Source organism: Tenebrio molitor, chromosome 2 (assembly GCF_963966145.1).
Source record: "Tenebrio molitor chromosome 2, icTenMoli1.1, whole genome shotgun sequence".
Lineage (NCBI taxonomy): Eukaryota > Metazoa > Arthropoda > Insecta > Coleoptera > Tenebrionidae > Tenebrio > Tenebrio molitor.
This window is the reverse complement of record NC_091047.1, coordinates 28,387,296-28,408,716: the sequence shown is the minus strand read 5'-3', so window position 1 is coordinate 28,408,716 and position 21,421 is coordinate 28,387,296. Positions and strand designations below refer to the sequence as shown.

The 21,421-nt window shown below is 35.3% G+C and overlaps 3 protein-coding genes across 5 annotated transcripts in view; 1 reads left to right on the top strand and 2 right to left on the bottom strand.

Moving 5' to 3' along the window:
• Positions 1–5: 5 nt before the first annotated feature.
• Positions 6–9,419, bottom strand: Vha44 (V-type proton ATPase subunit Vha44). 3 transcript variants are annotated; one of them, XM_069038442.1, is made up of 10 exons: positions 9,265–9,419; positions 8,545–8,734; positions 8,343–8,496; positions 7,054–7,215; positions 2,247–2,433; positions 2,096–2,194; positions 1,646–1,901; positions 1,492–1,589; positions 1,308–1,443; positions 6–593 (listed from the first exon to the last, which is right to left on the bottom strand). In XM_069038442.1, the coding sequence occupies exons 2-10, from the start codon at positions 8,674–8,676 to the stop codon at positions 495–497; spliced, it is 1,323 nt and encodes a 440-aa protein (XP_068894543.1). In that variant the 5' UTR covers positions 8,677–8,734; positions 9,265–9,419; the 3' UTR covers positions 6–494. The 3 variants fall into 3 exon arrangements, with proteins under 3 accessions (XP_068894543.1, XP_068894542.1, XP_068894544.1); XM_069038441.1 differs by lacking the exon at positions 9,265–9,419 and adding an exon at positions 8,786–8,974; XM_069038443.1 differs by lacking the exons at positions 7,054–7,215; positions 9,265–9,419 and adding an exon at positions 8,786–8,953.
• Positions 9,420–10,881: 1,462 nt separating this feature from the next.
• The window catches only part of LOC138123661 (transitional endoplasmic reticulum ATPase TER94), a 34,831-nt gene continuing 24,291 nt past the window's right edge, over positions 10,882–21,421 (top strand). Inside the window, exons 1-3 of the mRNA XM_069038439.1 lie at positions 10,882–10,892; positions 12,942–13,041; positions 13,221–13,580. Coding sequence (XP_068894540.1) covers positions 13,025–13,041; positions 13,221–13,580 — 377 coding nt within the window. The 5' untranslated portion in view covers positions 10,882–10,892; positions 12,942–13,024. The remainder of the gene's footprint in view (positions 10,893–12,941; positions 13,042–13,220; positions 13,581–21,421) is intronic.
• LOC138123667 (leptin receptor gene-related protein) lies at positions 11,360–12,016 on the bottom strand. Its single transcript, XM_069038447.1, has 3 exons — positions 11,944–12,016; positions 11,815–11,889; positions 11,360–11,767 (listed from the first exon to the last, which is right to left on the bottom strand). Exons 2-3 carry the CDS (start codon positions 11,853–11,855, stop codon positions 11,470–11,472), a joined length of 339 nt encoding a protein of 112 aa, XP_068894548.1. The 5' UTR covers positions 11,856–11,889; positions 11,944–12,016; the 3' UTR covers positions 11,360–11,469.

The following is a 21,421-nucleotide window of genomic DNA, read 5'->3' as shown; positions in this document are numbered from 1 at the left end:
TCTGATGTAATGAAATAGTTTAATCGTCTAACAAATTTACAGTTGAACAATGAACCTCTTAACACCTCTAGTACATCTATATTAACAGACATTAAATTAAAATTGGAACCTATAATACAGTTCGGAATATTACTTAATAAAAATGAGCTTAGAACCAAATCTCGGTATTATTATTTACACATTATTTACAATGAACTCAATACTGTTCCTGACATTTACAGATAAAACAAAAGTCCTGATCAGGAATTACAAATCTCATTTTAAAATCTAATATTGTCAAATCCTAATAAGCTGTGACCCAATATTGCACAAATTGCATATAAAATTTATTTTTTCTTTTTACATGTACATATATTATTTAAACAGCCCTACTTATTTAATATAGATGCGCTTCGACAATAATTTGTACACAGGGTACTATTTCAGAAAAAAAAACAAAAATTTAGAATGATTAATTCTAACAAAATAATCTAGTGAATATCTGGTAATGGAATTTAAACTTTTGTTGACTCAATCATGTCCACATTTATTTTATAATATACGTACGGGTAATACTCCGATTGGCCAAAACCTAAACCTGGAATGTCGACGCTCTAGAAAAAAAAAAGAAAGATTAAAAACTCCAGTGATGTTAACTAACAGAACAAGTGACAGAATAAATACAATATATTACTCAAAGGAAGGAAAGGAAGAATCATTAATATTTAAAATGTTGTATTGTTGAAAAAAAAAAGAAATGTCAAATTTGAATGTCCTCGCTCATTTCTAAACGCAATCCATGAGCTGAACAGTCATATGATAAATGTCAACATAAGCTAACACATGATGATATTGTGGACTTGAATCATCAATTTCAAGGCCGGCTAAATTTTTAGCGACTCTACCATAAATGATAAATGTATTCAATAAATTTAATGCATGATTATTGATTAAACATCATTTGTAACAAAATATGAAATAAGAGGTTATAAGACCATTAATAATAATCAAACTCAGAGAAGTGTTTCACATTACCAACCCAAGAAATTATTTTTATTTACAACAAATATTGGTAAAATGAAAAACGAAAGAAAAAATTCGTTCAAAATCAAATGACGTCAGGGATTTGTCAAAATTTGGAATTTTCATTTGTTTCAAATGGCCACCAAAATAAAAAACCCATTGGCGTGGCTAGTAACTTTATTGTTAGTGCCAACCTAACGGCACTCTGACAATCTAGTTCTATAGTGGATGAGTTTTATGTTGAAATTTTGCATCAATTCAAAATTTACACACTCATCAAAACGTCATTTTGCAAGACAACTTACATCAGTATTGCCTCCAGAAAGTGCGGCGCTACTATCTAAGTGACCGTAGAGCTGATTTAAAACATCCCTCAGACGCTTCATCGTCTTCTTGTGAGGATGGAGAAGAATAGCTTGGAAATTGACAGGTAGACCGTATCTGCAGACTTTCAGTTGATAAAATTGCGGTTAAAAACCAATCACTCACCTTAGAACGGATTCGACAAAAACTCTTAAGGCTTTGACGTGAATCCAGGCACAGAAACACTCACTAAAATTAACTTTGAGCCATCTCACCAGCGGACCCTAAAACCATCCGCAAGTTACCAAAGTGTACTTTAGTACAGTCGAGACCAACTAACAAACTGCTTCTTTTTGTCGGTGACGAGCTTGGTGATCTCGTTCTTTCCTGCCGCCAGTTCTTCCTCGTTGTAGGTGAAGTCGCGAACGACGAACTTCCTCTCGCGAGCGTGCAGTTTGAATTCCTCGACCACCTTCTTGAACAGAGAAACGGTGAAGAGACCGTACTCGTGATCTTGAGTGATGAGCTGGCTCGAACGAGGCACTATCATGTCTGTTATTTTCTCGTAGTTTGCCTGCCAGTCGTTGAACGATGCCCTAGAAGACGTGGTTTGAGTGAGTTCGTCGGTGAGCCACTCCAGGTCAGCTCGACTGAGACATTAATCCCAAAATTCACCAAACTTGCGAGAAAAGTACTTAGATGAAACTGTCCATTAGATCTGCAAGTTTGGTGAACAGTGGTCGAGTCGACTTGGGACGGATCTCACAACCGCGACAATCTGTTTCATTACTTTGGGACGATGACGAGCAACGTTGTCAGATACTCCGAGTCCAGTATAAAGTGCTCCTTTTTCACTAGATCGGCCAGGTTGCGAGTCAACAAGCTCCCGCTGCGGCAATGTCGATTAGAACGTTACAACTCTGATAGGATAATTATCTTACGTTTGCTTCTTCTCCAAGTTCTGCAAGTTGCCTTTCAGGTTGTTGTAAGCTGTCGATTTGGTTTTTAAATCGGCGTCGATCTGACCGACCTGTTTGCTGATTATGTCAGCGATGTTACGGAGGGACTGTTTGATGGGATATTTGGCGATGTCCCATTGGAAACGCGTGATGTAACTTGGCAAATCGGCTAAAAGGAGACAAGAGAGATACACAATAAACGCTTTTAGCCGTGAACGGTACAACATAACATCCAACAATTGTCGACAGAAATAGTTTTTTAATAATCTAGAGAAAACTCTTACATCTCCTGAAAAACGACCGAGACGGACGCGCGAAGTGTGCAAATGATAACTGTCGCAGCAAATAATATACAGCGAAATGATACAAAACATCTATTCCACTTTCGGTGCTCTCAAAATAATTCTATCTTCCAAAATAAAACAAACATTATTTATACAGAAGAGAAAGTCAAGCGTCTTTTTTATTTATTTACATTACTTAATTTTTGTTTTTAAGAATTAAAAGTGTATAATAATAATAGTGTCACGTCGGTAATATTTAAATTTAATTAGTTTCCTAATTTTAAACAATAAAAAAAGGAACAATACAAAATATTTATGGACAAACGTCAATCAATCATTAGAAGTTAATCGATGGAGGTAATATGCGTATGTTGATAAATATTGTAGCGAGGTTGCCACTTGTGTAAATAAATGTTTCACTATGAAATCGATCAAATGCACTTGTTTCGCCACATGACGAAGAAAAAATATAATAATGCTTGTCATAATCCTAATAAAAGTGCAGTAAAGATTTGTTCTGATGTTGTGTTGTGTTTATCTACGTTATTAATTAACGATTTTACAAGACCATTAATACAAAGAGCAAGCCCTATTATCTATCTATTAACTTAATACTGATACCCTCTATTTCTAGATAGGTAGTTATAAGCCTACAGTAGTAGTAGAAAAACAATAACTTACAAATTTATCTCTGTCAATAAAAAATAAATGTTCATAATTTGAATGTTATTTATTATTAAAAGCTTTTATTACGTAATATATGTAGAATATTAAGCACTAATTTGAATTATTTGATTTCATTTTTTTTACTGTTATAAACCTCTATGAGTTTTTGGAGAAAAAATGCCATACAAAAGTTATAGAACTGCAAGAGCAGAAGTAAGAACACAATTTTCTTTACATTATATTGTTCTTATCTGAAATGCGATGTAGGTAATCACAGAATCTTAAGAACTCTTCGAATAGAAATCAGTTACCTTTAAATAATTTTCTGGACATAAATGTTTTACGAGACTAATATCGCAATTATGTTTTTATAAATAAATTCTTAATAGTTACTTATACTTATTAAATTTTTTTTCGTTTTGATTGCAACTGTATATTTCAAATTTATTACGAAACTAAATGTTTGTACATAATTCTCTTTGCACTAACTTCTAAATTCTTATTCCCTCAAGTTGAAACATTTTCCTAGGAGGTGAATTGGTTTACAGATTAGAACATCATTTCCGAAGTTATCAGGAAAACAAATCTCTAGGACGGGAAATTAGGAGTAAACGAGATTCATTCTTCATTTGTTGTCTGATGGCTTTCGATTTTCGATGTAAATTAGACAAAATAAAGATACAAACGAAAAATTATCGTTTATAATATTGGGTGATTCAAAATGATAATAATAATGATAATGATGTTTGTTTGCCCAACAGTTCTAGAAGAACCAATTGAGGATTGTGGATAAGTATGGCAACTATGTACGAAAATGTATGTGGCAACTGTATGCTTTGTTTAAAAAAGTCAAGATTCTAAAGTTAGTTTTGAAGAAATATAATACCTATGTAACATTATTAATGTGAAAAAAATCGTGCACTTTTAGGTGGCCGCGTCACTCCAGTGACATTTGCACTTTTAAATGTAATTTCTTAGTTTATTTCATAAGTACTGACCACCTAATATTTTAATTGGCTGTACATAGGACTTAATCATTCTATTACCGACCCAAATTTCAAAAGATTATCATTAATTATATCATTTTGGGAAGCTCGAAATGTCAAAAATGTCGGGAGTTTTGTGAATGGGTTATAATTAAGGTAATTCGCAAACATTATTGACGGGTGAGTCCTACTTTCATTTTAACGACTGATGACAGTTACTGTAGGAATCGATCTACGACTCTACTTTTGTTTTTCACCGTCAACTATCGTATTAACATAACATGTATAGCACTACAAAACGCCACGAATTCATTTCGGCCGGTGTAGAAGGCCCGAGAGGTTCTACAAGCGCTTGCGGGACTGTAACATTGCTACTTGACCACCCGGAGTTAGCATAGGAGTATAAAAAAAGCAACGACGACGTCTCGTTCCGACGCGACGCACCCACCTTCCGTGACATTTTGGGTCGCTCACTCCATTCCGGTTGATTGCGGTCAACAGATTCAAATTTTCAGTTACACTGTGCCAGCCACGGGGCGGCTGGAGGAACACGTTTTCGTCCCACAATTTCAGGCTAAGACGGCCTCACGTCTTTGGATCGTCTAGCTGCGGTCCATATTTTTCTCCTACCCCATTTTCCCCTTCTTTTTCTTCTTCTTCTCTCGCTCTATCTTTTGTCAGCTACGGGTAACGTTACGCAATGTGTTTCCTTTTCTATCTTCTCGACCCTCTGAAGACCAACGATTACCGCCTGACGCAACAAACGCGAGAACTTATCGGCACTTTACCGAAAACCATTTGTAATTTTCCCCGTTGGCGGAAACCGAAAAGGTAAACAAACCGGGGCGCCATAATAGTTCTTCTGACAAGTCAGAGCGCACGAGTAGTACCGCGGAAATGCCTTCATTCGATGCGCTCTGCATTCGAAAATCGGAATGCCTTATTGGGAAGGGGAATAAGTGCCGATCGTGTCGCGCCACGCACAACTGAAAATTACCGGGGGTTGCGAAAAAACTGTACGAGGCGGAAACGACATCTTGGCGTTGGTGACCGCGAAGCGGACCAGGCGTGCCGTGGTTGCACCGAAAAATTTCAATACCGATTACCGTCTCCCAAGGTTATCGTCAGGTCGCCCTTTTTACCTTTACCCACTACCGTCTCCGAAGGGACTACCGTATTGTCATCCTCGACCTCGATCGGAGGTTATCGACAGATCGCCCCTTTCAAGCAGAGAGGTAATTATCGAATCGTTCTCATTCTCGTTACTAAAGGGGTTTTTCGAGCTACCGAAGTTTTTTTTGAAGTTAACGAAGTTTTTCCGAGGTTGCTGAAGTTTTTCGGATTTGCCGAGTTGCCGGAGTTTTCGAAGATTTTCGGAGTTGCCGAGGTTTTGCTGTTTTTGCCGTTCTCGCCAGTTCCGCTGGTGTCGCCGAAATTGCCGAATCTACCGAATTCCGCTTGTTCCGGTCCACGGAAAATTCCCGCTTCAGTCTCCTGTAACAATCGTCACGCTGCAAGAACCCAGATCGACCACCCACCATCAGGAGTCGACACCTCGCCAAGGGTCCACGAACAGAAAAGGGAAAGATTTCCAACTTTTCTCATTAAAGAGCGCGACATTAATTTCCATTCAAATCTGTTTTTCTTTTAATAATTGTGTCGGGAACTCGAAGCCCTTGTTCCCGCAACTGAGCAAGGGCACAAGTGACTCCATCATTTAGTTGCCTGGCGCCCACCCCGAACCCACCCTTAGAGCCCCCAACAAAAAAAGTGAGTCCGGACATGTGACTGACCCGTTGGGGGGCACACATGAATTAAAATTTTCCCGGGTCTGTGTTAGCTATGAAAAATGAGTCAATCCATAGATTGATTTCTACAATAAAAGTGGGTCAAAGTATATAACTTTTAATTAGGTTCACAAAATAGTCACCAAGACCTTGGCAAGGGGTATTTTTACTTGTTAAAAGTTATCCTCTTAAGATTTTAAATGCATATTCTTCTAAAGTTGATGAAAATAAGGAGAGTTTACGAATTAACAAATATGAAAGAATGGTACCATATACGAGGGTTACTAGAACTGCTAAAATCGATTGAAATAATAATATTGTACATAGCGGTCGGCCATGACCATTATGGTTCAGTTGGCAGCCCTAGTTTCAACATATATCCAAGTCCTTTAATCTCTAACAGAAAAACTTGACGTCAATTAGAGAAATATTTATATAACGCTATTAACTGAACAATGACAGTTATGTGGATAATTCCATTTTTTCGATCGTACTTTCCTTCTTTAAATTTTTGTTAGCCCACAAAATTTTCCTAGTGATCCTCCGTTAACTCGCTACATTCCTTAACTGTACATTTCCCAAATTAAAGATTTGTAGTTCCTAAAATAGTTAATAAAACTACAAACACTTTTGTCAATTGCATTCTAAAACTTTACTTTTGAGCTTTTTATCTCCAATATCTGTAACTTCCTTTAAGAAATACTGAGAAGATTTATACCGATATATACGGACTTGATAATTTACCAAAGAAAACAAGTACTTATTAAACCGTCTTGTTCTCATTTCGAATTATAATCTACGTTACATTACGAATTAGTTTCTGTAAGAGTTCCTCTGTCAAAATAGTGCCACAAGCGAACATGATAAAACAATACCACACACTTCTACGAATGGAAGCCAGGGAGTGATCTGTGTAGTTTTTTTTTTTTTTGGAAAAACATTTTTTTTTTGGTCATAGGAGAACAAGAGCATGAACGCACTGCATTGCCATTAAACAAACAACCAAAATAACAGAATGAAACTGGCGTGAGAAGCTGGTGTGCATCAAGCTGGTCCGGCCACTGACCTGGCCCTAGGGGTAGTAGGAACATGTCGGTTGGGGTTTGGTCAGGAGTGGAGCTCGCACTGTCCGCAGGCGACTGCAAGGGCGTCACGTATACGCCGGAGGAGCTTTCCGAGTCCCTGTCTTCAGACCCACCACCGCCTTCATCCTCGGGCGGTCGCCCACCTGCCCCCACCACCAAACAACCGTCACAAGCACAGCCAAACAAGCACAAGCCATATACCCCCTTCTACTACCCGACTTCTAGAAATTTCTTTTTGAACGTGTGGTACAGTAAACTGGCGCTCCAACACTTCAAAAACCGCTAACCGAAGACAGAGCCGAAGGGGGACGAAGACGGGCCGCGCCTATCACTGCTTTGCACTATTTTTCTAGGTCTGAATGTCCTTCAAAAATTTTCAAACTAACACAACACTCAAAGAAATATTAGTGCTCTTGGGCTTGCAAAATTCACCTTTCAATTGTTTTTTTTTTTTTGAGAGTTAAGTTATTTTTCTATTTCAGACAATTCACAATTGTTCACTTTACGATAAAAAAAATCTGAAAAACTTCAGCAAAAATAGTTAAAAGTTCTTGCGTTGCTAAATGTCACTGCATATTATTTTCTGAAACAGGATTTGCTTAAAAAAATTTTAAACTTGTTAGAAAAAACATCTTGGACAAGTTAATTTGGTTAGTGTGGCTGATGTATTTCTTGTGTTAGAAGGGGACAGACGAATAAAGAATTGTAGCAAACATGGAGGTTCTAGATGGGGGGCGATTACGAACTAGCAAAAGTTTGGGGAAGATAAATTAATCGATGGCAAGCAAGGGTTAAAAGTTGTTAAAGCGGTGTTTACTGTACCGACAATGATATGAATTTGTTAGTGTTAAGACTGAAAAAATTAAGAGACATGCTCGTGTGTCTGTGGTTATTTTGTTGTCAGTTTAGGCATGCCAACGTATGCATAATACATTATTCCTCATTCATGTCAATAACCAATAAGTATTATGCTGTGCATGGTCCCGATAACTATTCACTTCGTTGCACTCTAACATGATCTAGTGCATGCATTGAAACTAGGAGATTCCACTAAGCCATGTTTGAGTGCAACAACTATGCAATAAAGCTGCATGTTGCTTTGCAACCTGCAGCTTTGGGCATACATGAAAACTTCCAATTGAGAATTTATGTACAACTGGAGTCAAAAAAAATGGTAAATTTGGTAAAATTACTGTAACAAAAACATGCGCTTTTGTTAACAAGAAACATTTCACCACCATTCCGATTTAACGTTATGGACAGAACGTACTGTTATTTGCCATCAAATTTTCCTGCAGTTTGTCTCTCTGATCCTCGAGTACCTCCCCCAAGTAACTGGAGACTTTACGAGTGACCTGCTCGACAAAGGCGTCCAGTTTTCCCAAGTCGTCTGATAGACCGACGAGCTGATCCAAAGTGCCCACCTGCCAACAGCTGAATTAGTAACAATTAGTGGATTTGATGTGACTCACCTTCAGATCTGGAATGTGAAATTTGTAATTCACTGACAATGAATTCTGTTTGCTTGTGAGATTGTTCATAGTTTCCCATGTCTGCTGGCACGTCTTGTCGCCAGGGGCGGATATCAACCAATATTCTGTCATTTGACCGGTGTATTCGGCACTGGCACTGTCTGACGCTTTCGGTGATAAATCTTTTCCGCTGAAAAGAGCATTAACATATTGACTAAGCAACGATAATAGTTCAACTGACCTCTTTGAGAAGAACCTCATCCCTATTACCTTAATTTTGCACAGTTCAATACACAAAAACCTAATAACATTGCTCCCATCACACATCACAATTTGTCATGTGACTTTAATTTAGCTCAACATCATTTCCACCGAGAAAACGACATTTTTGACGATTTCTTATTGGAAAACTGCTGTTTCTATTGGATTCTAACAGAGCAACCCCCAAAATGAAAAATAATCAAGGGGTACAAAACGGGGCGAGGGTTGCTACGCGAATGACCAATCATTCGAAAAACACGAATTCGTCGAAGCGGACGACTAATTTCGTTAAACGAGCCGCGTAAGTCATTAATATGGGAGGGTTGTAAGGGTGGTGACAATACTATGGAATTTAAACGAGTGTAGCGAGGGTGCTGTGGCCTTCGGTGTATTGATAATGTGAAAAAATTAATGAAATGAAGTTCTATTTATAGAGGTCAATTAATACTATTTACTTACTGTGTTTACACCTCACAAAAAGGGAAAACTACCCTTGCTAAACACAACCACTCCCCACAAGACAGCTGATCTATAGTGGGGTTTCACGTGATTTGACATGTTGCATGTTGCCATCTGTCATGAAGTTATCAAGACGCGTAGTACAATTATTCGCTATTCGCGACAGGTGGCGCTGATAAGAAGTGTCAAATGTCAAAGTTCAAAAGTCCGAAATGGGAATTTTTTGAATTCTTGAAAAAAATGGGAACATTGTATTGCTGTTCAGGAAACGAAAAACACGAAATAACGATCTTGGATCGGTAAGATGTTGCTGCTGACATTTTATTTTCGATAATAAAGTCTAGTCTGCGACAAAATAAATTATCCATTAGAAACAATAACTCTGTTTAATTGTAAAAGTTTTGTTTTTTCCTCAGTATAGAAGGATTCATGTGAAAGTGGAAGTAGGTACGCTAAAAGATATAAAACCAATCTCTCGTTTGCCTCAACATAATGGTTAGTTTATTTAAGCAGATAATTACACAGGTGAAATGTTCACCTAGAATGAATTAATAATTTCAAAATTTCGATATTGTAATATCGGACAACAATATGGATATTCGAAATTTTCTTATTTTATTTGCGAGTGGGACTGCCGGGCACGAGACAAGCATTGGACTCAAAAGAAGTGGCCTTTAAGAACTAGACTTGTACCGGGAAGCAATAATAAAAAATAATTTATTTGTATCCTAAAAAAGTAGTATTAGGTACCACCAATGCATATCAAACTCTGTTTGATGAAGCAATTTGTAAAGCCTCTTGATAAAAATGGACAATGTTTCAAGTATTAATGTACAAAGTTACCAGATCGCTCCAATGCCAAATTAAAAGAGGTTAGAACCTCAAATAAGACCTTTGTACAAAGGTAATGATTTTCAAAATTCTATGAATGTTGTTGAAAGGAATGCCTGGACGGCATTTAAGAACGTCGTAGAAAAATTGCTTGGAAATCACAAAGATGAAAACTACGAAAATATTGTAAGAATCATGTTTAAAAATTTTCACATTTTGGGATGTAATATGAGTTTGAAAGTGAATTTCCTCTTTTCGGACTTAAATCTTTTTCCTAAAAATCTTGATGCTGTCAGCGAGGAACAAGGGGAACGTCTTGACCAAGATATAAAACAAATGGAGAGGTGATATCAAGGAAGATGGAGCCTATCAATGATGGTAGACTTTTGCTGGATGTTACAGCGCGATGTACCCAAAAAAAAATATACAGCAGGCAATCAATTAAAAGAAGTTTCCTCACAAAGCGTTAAAGATGCCATTCTCATAAGGAATAAAAAATTTAGTTAGATTATTAACCAAGAATTATTAAAAACATCTTAATTTCCTAAATACATTGCTTATTTTTTTTTTTGTTAATTGTGAAAAAACCTGACGTGATACAAAAAAATGAATTGTATTTTTATAATCAGGGCTCCAATGTTATACAAAATCAGTTATCAAAATCAAAACATCGCTTAAAAAGTTTTGTTTTGGAGACCTGTGTTATAGGCACCACTTTCTTACATATTTTCATATTCATACTAATGTTTATTTGAATTGTTTAATTAAAATTTATTAGAAACGATGGTGGTGGTTTATTACGTTTTTCTCTCTCTTCGATTTTGTCTTCATTCTTTCAACAGTGTGTTTTATACTTTTGATATTTCCCTATATCATCCTTGATCTTCTACAATTTCCATTTCTTTTTAACATAATTTTCACTTTCTTTTACGTTTAACGATACCTAGATGTATTCTTTCCGATTTTTTTAACTTTTATTCTGCAACTTGTCTTTTGATCTTTCCTTTACACATATTCTAATTTCTTCTTTTCATCATGTTCATTTCTAATTCATAAATTTAATTTTTTTCATTAGTAATTTTTCTGTTTTTTTCACACTGTAAATTAGACCTTTCTTCTTCTTGCTAATATATATTTATTTCTTCTTTTGCTCACGTGGTAATTATCTCTCGCCAAGCCTTTCACTCCTTTTTCATGTCACAATTAAAAAAAAAAAATTGGAAATATTTTTTCAATTTTTTTTTTACAAATAAATAGTCTTCCGCGTGGGGTAATCTAATTTATTAGCTTTACAAAATATTAAGCTTACATACATTTTAAATAAGTAAAATAGTTATGAGTACAACATTTTCAGGTTTATTATACAGAGACACACTACCACATATTATAATCTGAATCATCTTGATCGAATGTAAGAAAGAATCCAAGGAGAGTGATAAATATGACAATGTTGCCTGCCAACGTCAAGTAACAAGCTCCCCACTGTATGACTGCCACTCTCGCCAGTACAATGGGCAAGGCAAATGCACTGACAATTAGCCCCATTGTGATAAATATAGCAGTTTCCAGACAAGAGTTACTCGAGCCCTGATGCTCTGTGTACCTCCGCGCTAACAGCGTTGGGATAGGTGCTAATACGTAAAATAACACAACGAAAAAAGGCCACCATAACCTGAAATACGTCGATATAAACTGGTAAGCGGCGTCCTAGTCACTTACTTATATTGAGGAAGGCCACATGCCAATATGATCATAGTCATACCTATAGAACCGGTGAAGGCTAATGTGACGAGTCTAAAACAGGACTTTGTCAATTTTCGGGGAAAAAGACGGTACGGAAATACTCACGCTGTTAATTCGACGCACGAAAAAGACCATGAAAAAAGATATATTAGTAAATTGTTACAAATATACAGAGTAAATTTCCATTGTTTGAATATCTTTCTAAAGTTTGATCGCAAAGGGGGCAATTATGCGTGCATTTAAATTAAGGTAGCATCGGGGGCAACATTTTTTGTTTGAATCATGATTATTATTAGGAGTTTGATGAGTAAGAACATCGATTTCTCACGTTTTAATATTGTTACTTACTTTTGATCCCAGCCATTGTACGAATTTGAGATTCGCTTGATCTATTGCTTCAATAAAATTTCTCGATTATCCGAAAGAATATTCCCATAAAAATACCATTCTATTTTGATTTAAAAAGTCTTTGAAACTCCAGAAATGCACTGTCAATAAAAATACACAAGTGATGTTTTCATCACATTGTCAAACATGTTCGACTCTTTGCCACAAGAGGGGGCTCCTAATTTTTTTTTTACTTAAGAAACTATTTACAGCAATTTTCCCAAAACAACTTTATTTGTCCGGCTCGCATAAATGATTCGTTTTTTACATTAACGCAGCGAATTTGTTGCATCACGTGTTCAAATTTTGCATTACAGGAATCACTCGTATCATCTGATTTATGACTTAGGAGTTTTTTGACATCAAGTTAACATTATCATGCGACCTTAATTGTAGTCCACTTTCATAGAGGGCAATACTGAGGCGAGCAATTTCTGCCGCATTTTCACAAAATCTACATCTGCTTTACATCCACGATTATTACGGCCGCTAAATTTTCTTGGAAATCTGTTCTTATCGCAAATTTTGAAAACTTGCGGCCCATTATTTCGTATTTAAAGATTGAAAAGATGGCGCTCGTGTCGCAAATATCCATCCATCTTTTTTTAATGACTCTTTTTGTGCGGCTCTAGTTGCTGTCTTCTGTCAAATTGTTGAATAAGCAAATAGTGAAGAGCTACGTCATTCACTAACGATCGTTAGAGTGTATCTGTGGTGGTTTTTGTAAAACTAGCAGTCGAGTTCTTTGTAATTTTGTTTAGTGTAAGCCTTTGAACATTTACTGTAAAAACCCTAAATTATGGCCGAAGGAAAGAGGTATGTGAGTCCCGTCCGCTGTATCCGCTTGCCGGCATCTTCTTTACCACCAATACAAATATTTTGTACATGTCATCATGGTGGAATAGTAATATTTCCAAATATCTTTTCGCACCGATTGTCAAACACCTCTGCTCGTCAAGTTTTCACATTCGATAATTCGATTTATTTCTGTCTAGCCCTGATGATTTAGCCACTGCGATCCTTCGCCGCAAGGACCGCCCCAACAGACTCCTGGTGGAGGAGGCCACAAACGACGATAACTCGGTCGTCGCCCTCTCACAAGACAAAATGGACGAACTCAAGTTATTTCGAGGGGACACAGTCCTTCTCAAGGGGAAACGGAGGAAAGAAACTGTCTGTATAGTACTGGCAGATGAGAGCTGCCCCGACGAAAAGATACGCATGAACAGAATCGTCAGGAACAACCTGAGAGTCCGTCTGTCAGATGTCGTGTGGATCCAGCCTTGCCCTGATGTTAAGTACGGGAAGCGAATTCATGTACTTCCAATAGATGACACAGTCGAAGGACTTGTTGGGTAAGTCTGAGGTGCCAAAGAGAATTTCACAAGTTCACAGTCTAAGTGTGTTTGCATTTGACTGTGATTTACAACAGGTTATGGGGATGGAAATTTGTTGACACATCATTGATTAGCTGTGACCTGAGTCATAAAAGGATTTAATAAAGACCTTAATGCAGACGTCGTCCAAGTTTACGTTAAATAAAAATTTAAAAATTGATCTGCTAATCTGCTGATTTATATTCATGTTTAAATTGAACTAGATTACATGTTTATATTTGTAAAACAAGAGTTTGCACTTGATTGCTTAATAAAAATCTTTGTTTGGAGAGAAGAACCAATAAGCGGGCGTGGTTCCGGCGCTCGTTTTGAAATTCTCTCACTGGGATGAGACAAGGTTACAAAACAGAATTGAAATAAGGACAGATTACTCATTTGATTCTCGGTAATTTCGATAAGGATATCAATTATCATCGTTCAGATGAGATGTAAATGGAGCGGGTGTTGTGAAGCAATGAGCGGATTTTTAAATTTTTCTGAGAACACGAGAAAATGTCAGATTAAGTCAAACAAATGCAGCTAATCGATAATTGTCATTTTATTGCATTCATTTGATCATCAGTGTGAGTTGTAATAAAAAATCCGAATCTGTGATCGTTAACCGGGGGTTCCCATAGTTTCGAAATGAAATAATCTGAAATAATCGTATCACATTTGAGTAATCATAACTTTATATCAACAACTCGTTAATGTAATGATTGTGTTTTGCACATTTTAAAAACGCTAATATCGTATTCATTTGTAATTTATTAATACAGAATTGTCTGTTATCGTCGCTTAATTTATAGAAGCAGTAGACACAAAAAAACTTGATATTAGTTTTTTTGTTCTTACAAAAATCTAAGTTGAAACATTCAAAAAAGTTATCAAGTACAAAAAAAGTTCGGATTGTAAGTTGAAAATATGAACACGGAGAGCTGTGAATAATTTAATAGAAAATTGACAATTATTTTATAAATCCTTTTTAAATCTGTAGGGGATAGGTCAACACTGTAGATTGTGAACAAAAAAGTTAACAGAAAATATTATCACTTGTAACTTTTTAAGTTAGTTGAAAATTTCAGCAAGCAGTCGTATTTGTTAAATATACGTCATTGTTTTGTTTGAATTCATTATGTTGTGTCTGACAAAAAATATCGTTAATTCTTGAATGGTACCTTGTCTTCGTAAACACCCAAGTAAATCTTGTCCTATTGGTTTTTTTTTGTCCTTGACCAAGGTGTTCACTTTTTTTTTTTTTTTAAATATTTAATAATGTTGTGCCGCTCTATTTGTAACCCGACAGGTGGAATCATATCTGTCGCCGTCGTATCACAAAATCAGCTTTTTGCAAAAATCCTAGATGTTTTTCAAAACAGTGTCACTTTGAATAATGAATGACATTATTCGAACAGGCTGGCAATTTTCAATCATTTTGCAACATGTCCGTTGGCAGTGGAGCAGATTAAAGAGATTATTACTATGACGATGAATCGGTCCAGAAAATTTACATTATCTACTTACCTAATGGATTATTCGTGAAAATAATGCACATACGTGTCTTGAAACAATTTGAAACAGGTTATAGCAAATTACATCTACCTATATTAATATAAACCTGCATATAAGAACGTAATCAAATACTTCTTTGAAAAAAATGTGTTGTTGCAATAAGATAATGAAAAAGAAATAGTGCAGGTCATACCCAGACACCCAACTTAAAGCAAATAATTATTTTGTTACGCTTCAGTTATGACAACATGAATAGGATAGGACATCATATTTTTCAGCAGTGTTTTTGTTTTCCACTGAATTTTCGATATCTTGCACTGACATCCCATAAAAATTACTTGGGGCCTCAAAATTTGTTTGCTTTAAAATACGATGTATTTTTAAAAGGGGGTTCGCAAAACGAAATATGTAATAATAGGGCACGCTTTTGCGCTGTCTTCAACACGGCCAACTGCCATCGCGCATGTTGCACAATGAGTAAAAACTGTTAGAATAATTTCAGGAAATAATAAAAATATTTTTTTAATTTTCAACAAATTTTTTTAAATGTGAGGGGGTAAAATTTTTATACTGTCAAGTTAAAAGACCTATCAAAATGATGACGAATAAATATAGGTTGCTATTTAAAAAAATAGATGATGACGTCATTATTTGACAAGGAACACCCTGTATAAAAAAATGTTAGTGAATAAATGTCAGTAAATGTGAAATTGAAATTAAGAGTCGACCTGTTCTTGTTCTTTTTTCAAAATTCAACAGTTTATGATAATTTAAAGCATTGTTCATTGGGATGTTTGAAAACATTTTTTTTTAATATGTACATACATTACGGGCCAGTTTATACGGTTTGATCAAGAATGACTGAATCATTTTTGTAATAGCATAAACATAACCGGCATAACCAAAAATGTTTTTAATGTCGTCTCAACCTAAAAAATCCGATCAGTGCCAATTGCGAGACAAAAAACACCAGTACTTTTCAATTGTTTCATTGCCAACAGACTCAGTAATTTTTGATCACTCTGTAGAAAAAGAATTAAATATTTAATTCGAATTAAATTTTATTGCGCGATTAACCCATGAATCCGCAACTTCGATTGGTTCAATCTGGTCACGTGTTCAGTTAATCTCGCATTTGATTACGATTAACTTATTTCTCTTCTGTAAACTAACCCAGTCATCTAGTGACAGTTTCAATTATAATCACAATTTTTTGTAATAATTTCACAGGAACTTTAATTTAACAATAGCAATTTAAATATTGCATGCAATAGATTTGAAATTGTCACCTGATTGGTTATTCTTTAATTAACCGTAAAAAAATAGATTTTCAGAAAATTTCGAAGTTATTATAGCATCAATAATTATCTTGTCAGAATATTTCAAAATAATATTTTTATTGATTATCGGTTTTGTTCTCTTTCTTAAAATGTACAATTACGGTCACGGAATTTTGGCCCTTAAATATTCGTAACCTCACTTTCTACTATTACAAGACCTGTCATTTTAATGCTGACTGACTTACAAGAAAACGCGCTTCCTCATTTGGTGCAATCTTGGAACAGGGATATTATGTGCGTTTTATTGAAATGGGGTATTGGTAGCATGTTCGCAACTATTTGAATGAAGTATGACATTGACAAATTTTTGGATGTCAATTCCAAAATCCAAAAGTCATAATGACAATAAAGCATGGACTACATCAATTTTTTTTGAATTGACATGAAAGTGACGGCTTAAATTCCGTGGCCGCAATTGTATGCAAAGATGACACTAAAATAACTTGTGACATGGAAAAAATTCTTATGCAACAATTTGGGTCTTGCAAAACTGTTCTACAACGTTTTGGCTTCAATCCCAATTAATTTTTAATCGTCCACTGATGTGTTGATAGTGACGCTCGCCGTAGTTCTATGAATAGTTCGTTTAGATGTTTGTAAATTGTTAACTTCATCTTTCGAACTGCACTCAAAAGAGTTTCCATAGAAATATAGAACAAAGACTGAAAACAGGTTATTCCCTGTTACCGTCATTATCGTCCAGGTATTACTTTTTGGACATTAGGTTTTATTTTTATAGCTTCGATAGGTTAGACTGCTATAAAGAACCAATGTTCGGAATTTTTTTTTTTTTTTTGGAAGGTAACAACTTTATGATGTTATTAAAAGTTGTGTTGATGGTGATGAGGACCACATTGAAGAATAAAAAAATAAATCAAACTCCAAAAATGTCTCTTAATGTTTTAAACTTACTTTCTAGAATACATTACATCAATTTTCTTCATTAATATTTGATTTACTGAGAAGTATACAGTCGATTGCAAAAACAAATTTTCTATAGTTTAATTCACCGCCGTCTTGATGATTAACATATTTTTCTATAGATCTGCCTGGGCAAAGGTTTAGTGCCTCTGATCACCACGGCGCCACTTCTGGGGGGAATGTCACTAAATAATCATAACCTCACAAACGAATGTGATGAATTCAGTAGTGAAATTGTCAAAGTGCAGTGTCAAAATGATTGTGGATAAGTATAGTAATTATGTTCGAAAGTGTATGTGGCAACTGTGGGGGTAGGATAGAGTTGTCAATTCTTTGACAGTTCATAGTCGCGCAATTTTGAAAATTGTCAAATCAATGTGCAATGGTATACAAAAAAATCGCTAATGAAGTGACATACAAATGTCAATTCTACCCCACCCACACAGTTGCCCCATAAATTTCCGTAGGTACATATTTGCCATACTTATCCACAATCATTTTGAATCCCCCAATACCTTTAATAACAAAAATTGTATTAATTTTGTTGATGCTAGTTCTGTGTGGTGTTTCTGGATTTTGGTATTTTGCTGTTAGTGTTTATGAACTGGCTTTTTTATCATACTAAAATTGATATTGCGGTAAATGCAGCAACAACAAATTCCGTTAGTTGTAAACCTATTTCTAGAAAAATACTAAAATTATTGGATTTGCAGTACATATTATTTTACCAGTATGTTAATCACAATAATTTCCTAAGCAGGTCAGTTCAGATAAACATAGGTCCATTACAAAAGAATTATATTTGCTTAATTAATCCATGCCATTCGTGGTGGAAATGATTGGAAAGTAATTATAATTAAAGTAAAGTATCTTTATCACTGGACAACTACGTATAAGTGCATGCATCATGTAGATGCATGGTGAAGACTGCATGTCAAAATCGTCACAATGCACGTGATGTTGTCACGTATTTGGTAGCATGACAGTGAGTTGCTAACAGCAACCCCCGAAAACAACCCCAAACGTCAGAATCATGAGAACAATAAGATTTTTCGGTCTACGCCCAGGCCGCTATAGACTCTCTGACTATGTAGCAGGTCGTGGTTTAATTCATCCTTCTTGTTGTCAATTTTGATGTTACCGAGACAAACAAAATATCAAAACTTTTCATTTCTTACGTCAGACATAATGACATTCTTTATGTCAGACATAACCTGTTTGAAAAAGCATGCCATTAAAAGTCAGAAAAGCCTGATTTACATGTTTTAAAAATAGGTAAATTCAGTGCTCTGGATTTTTATGATGTACTCGATTTTTTTGCAACCGACTGTACGTTAGCAATGCAGCATTCCTTCACAAATAAATTTAATTTTTCATCAGTAGCAGTGGCATCCAGTTGTGACTTTACTTTAAAAGAAAAATAAACAAACCTGAACGTCATTCTCAATGACAAATGCGTTCGCTTCAGTTGACTCGTTCTTCGCATGAAATAGTCTTATTCAATTACTGTCAAATATGTATTGCACTGAAGAAGTACTGTACCAGCGAATAAATTTCGGACGTCAAATTTGCTGTCATTTAAAAAATGAAATGTAGTCTAGGCTTTATTGTCATAATTTCTGGCATATTAAAATTATTTTCTCAATTCTTCAAAGTAAAGTCAGATTAACTGAATCTGAACATGCCATCAGATGTGTTGCATTGTGTCAAAGTGACAACTGAAAAATAGGGTTATTAATGTAAAGAGTGTTTTACAACTAATGACAATGACATGAAATTGATGTCCGAAATGTATTCGATGGCTTAGTACACTGTTGCAAAAAAAAAAACGGAGAATGAAATGTTTCCCACTGTACTTGACTACTTGTCTACTTGATAGTACCTATCAAATATATATTTTTAATGTCATTCAGTTTTGACCATAATTCTAACCTATCTCTCGTAAGAAGGTTTCACATTAATAAATTAAATAATATTTAATTTAAAAGAAATTCCTTTTCGAGAGGATTTCCCTTGCCATTCAACGTGGAAACGCTGCAAGCATTCGGGGCACTCTTCCAGATTCCGCAATATTATGTAATTATGTTAAGTATTTTAATTTAATATAATATAATATTTTTATTATTTACTAAATATTACGGATATTACTATCAAGTGTGTAATAGTGCAGTGCTAATCAACATAATTACCGGCGTCTCGCCTCCACATTTTGACTTTTTTGTGTTTTTATATTATGTTCTGTGTCAATATTAAGGAACTTCCTCACGCTATGACATGAGTATGTATTAGTTATTTACACAATTAGTGGGATAAAAGCAATATTACAAGATTCGAGTGTGAAGATTGCAGATGACGAGGGCGTTAAGCTTAGATTATAGTGACCGGAACGCTTCCGTATCCCGAACCGTGCCCTTCCCCGCAATCGCAACGTCCCCGCAAAAATGCGTTGCTAGTTATAGTGACCCGTAACGTTGCCGTACCCCTAAGGTATTGACAGATTTCATGTTAAATATTGTAGGTTATGCTATTCCAATTCGTATTTTGTTGAGAAGCCAGAGAGATCCCAGAAGACATAAAGTAATATAATAATAATAATTTATGTAATACCTATTTAATACCAGTAAATATTTGACAGATTTAGCAAAGCAAATAAAAATGTTGGGAAGTGAAAAACTTCCAGGAACAGATATAGAATTGCCGTATGTCATTGTTGCTGATGAGGCGTTCCCACTAAAATGTTATATTCAGTAGATAAGGTCCTTCCTATTTCGTCCCATGCCTGTTCTCGCATAAAGTCCATTCAAAAAACATTTGGACTGTCAAAATCAAAATTGCAGTTGTTAGGTTGGTTAAATCGCTAGTTATTTTCATATTGCCCGGTTGATATCTATTATTTTTTTTGATTTTTCAAACTATTCATTTGTTTAAATAGACATTGTCAAATCAATTGCAAAATTATTTAAGTGCATTTTGTAAAAAGTTTTAAATGGAAAGTTCAAACGAACTGTGGTGGTTCTATTGGCGCGAGAGAAAAGGGCCATAACAAATTATTATACATATTATAAAGCCATCCCTTCAACAAAAAACGTTTCTGATTTTAACCCAACTGTGGAGAAACAACATCTTGCATTGTGGAAATGAAAACCTAATTAAAGCTGATTGGATCCCTAAATTCTAGGGAAGTAATCCATTTTTGACACGAGAGTATGACAAATTCTAAATTAGGTACAAAATATAGTTTAGTTTAGTGATATAAGTGTTAAAAGTAAGATTTTATTTTGAGAGAAGGCAAGATTTCGGAACGAGCGCAACTAGATTAATCAATGTGCCCAGGTTTGGTTGTTCTATAAAAGTTAAAAAAAAAACGTAAATAATATAAGATTCTAACAATATTGCCACAATTTTACCACGACTCATGTTAAATTAAAGTAACCTGCTTTTTTAGTTATTTGTTATAGCCACAAATATACCTCGTGGCAATAAAAATATTTTTTGGTTCAACACTGTCAGAATTTGAGAATTTGCTCCTTTGTGAATGGATTTTGATAAATGTCACAACTTGTCAAAACGAAACGTCAAGCTAATTTTAAAGATTTTAAGCGATTTGGGGCTTTTAAGAGGCTCGTCGAACCAAAAAACGTTGTATTCAACTCGTTCGTGTGTAAATTGGGCCTTTTTTGGCACTCGTGGGCCTTTAAAACGCTCGTTACACTCGCGTTTTAAAATGGTCCACTCGTGCCAAAAAAGGCCCAATTTACGCGCGAACTCATTAAATAAACTACTATTTTTGTTCGACACTCTCAGAATTTGAGAATTTTTTTCTGTGTGAACGGATTTTGATAAATTTGACAACTTGTCAAAACGAAACGTCAAGCTAATTTTAAAGATTTTTAGCGATATGGAACCTTTAAGGGGCTCGTCGAACAAAAAAACGTTGTATTAAACTCGTTCTTGTGTAATTTTGGCTTTTTATGGCACTCGTGGACCTTTAAAACTCTCGTTTCACTCGAGTTTTAAACTGGTCCACTCATGCCAAAAAAAGCCAAA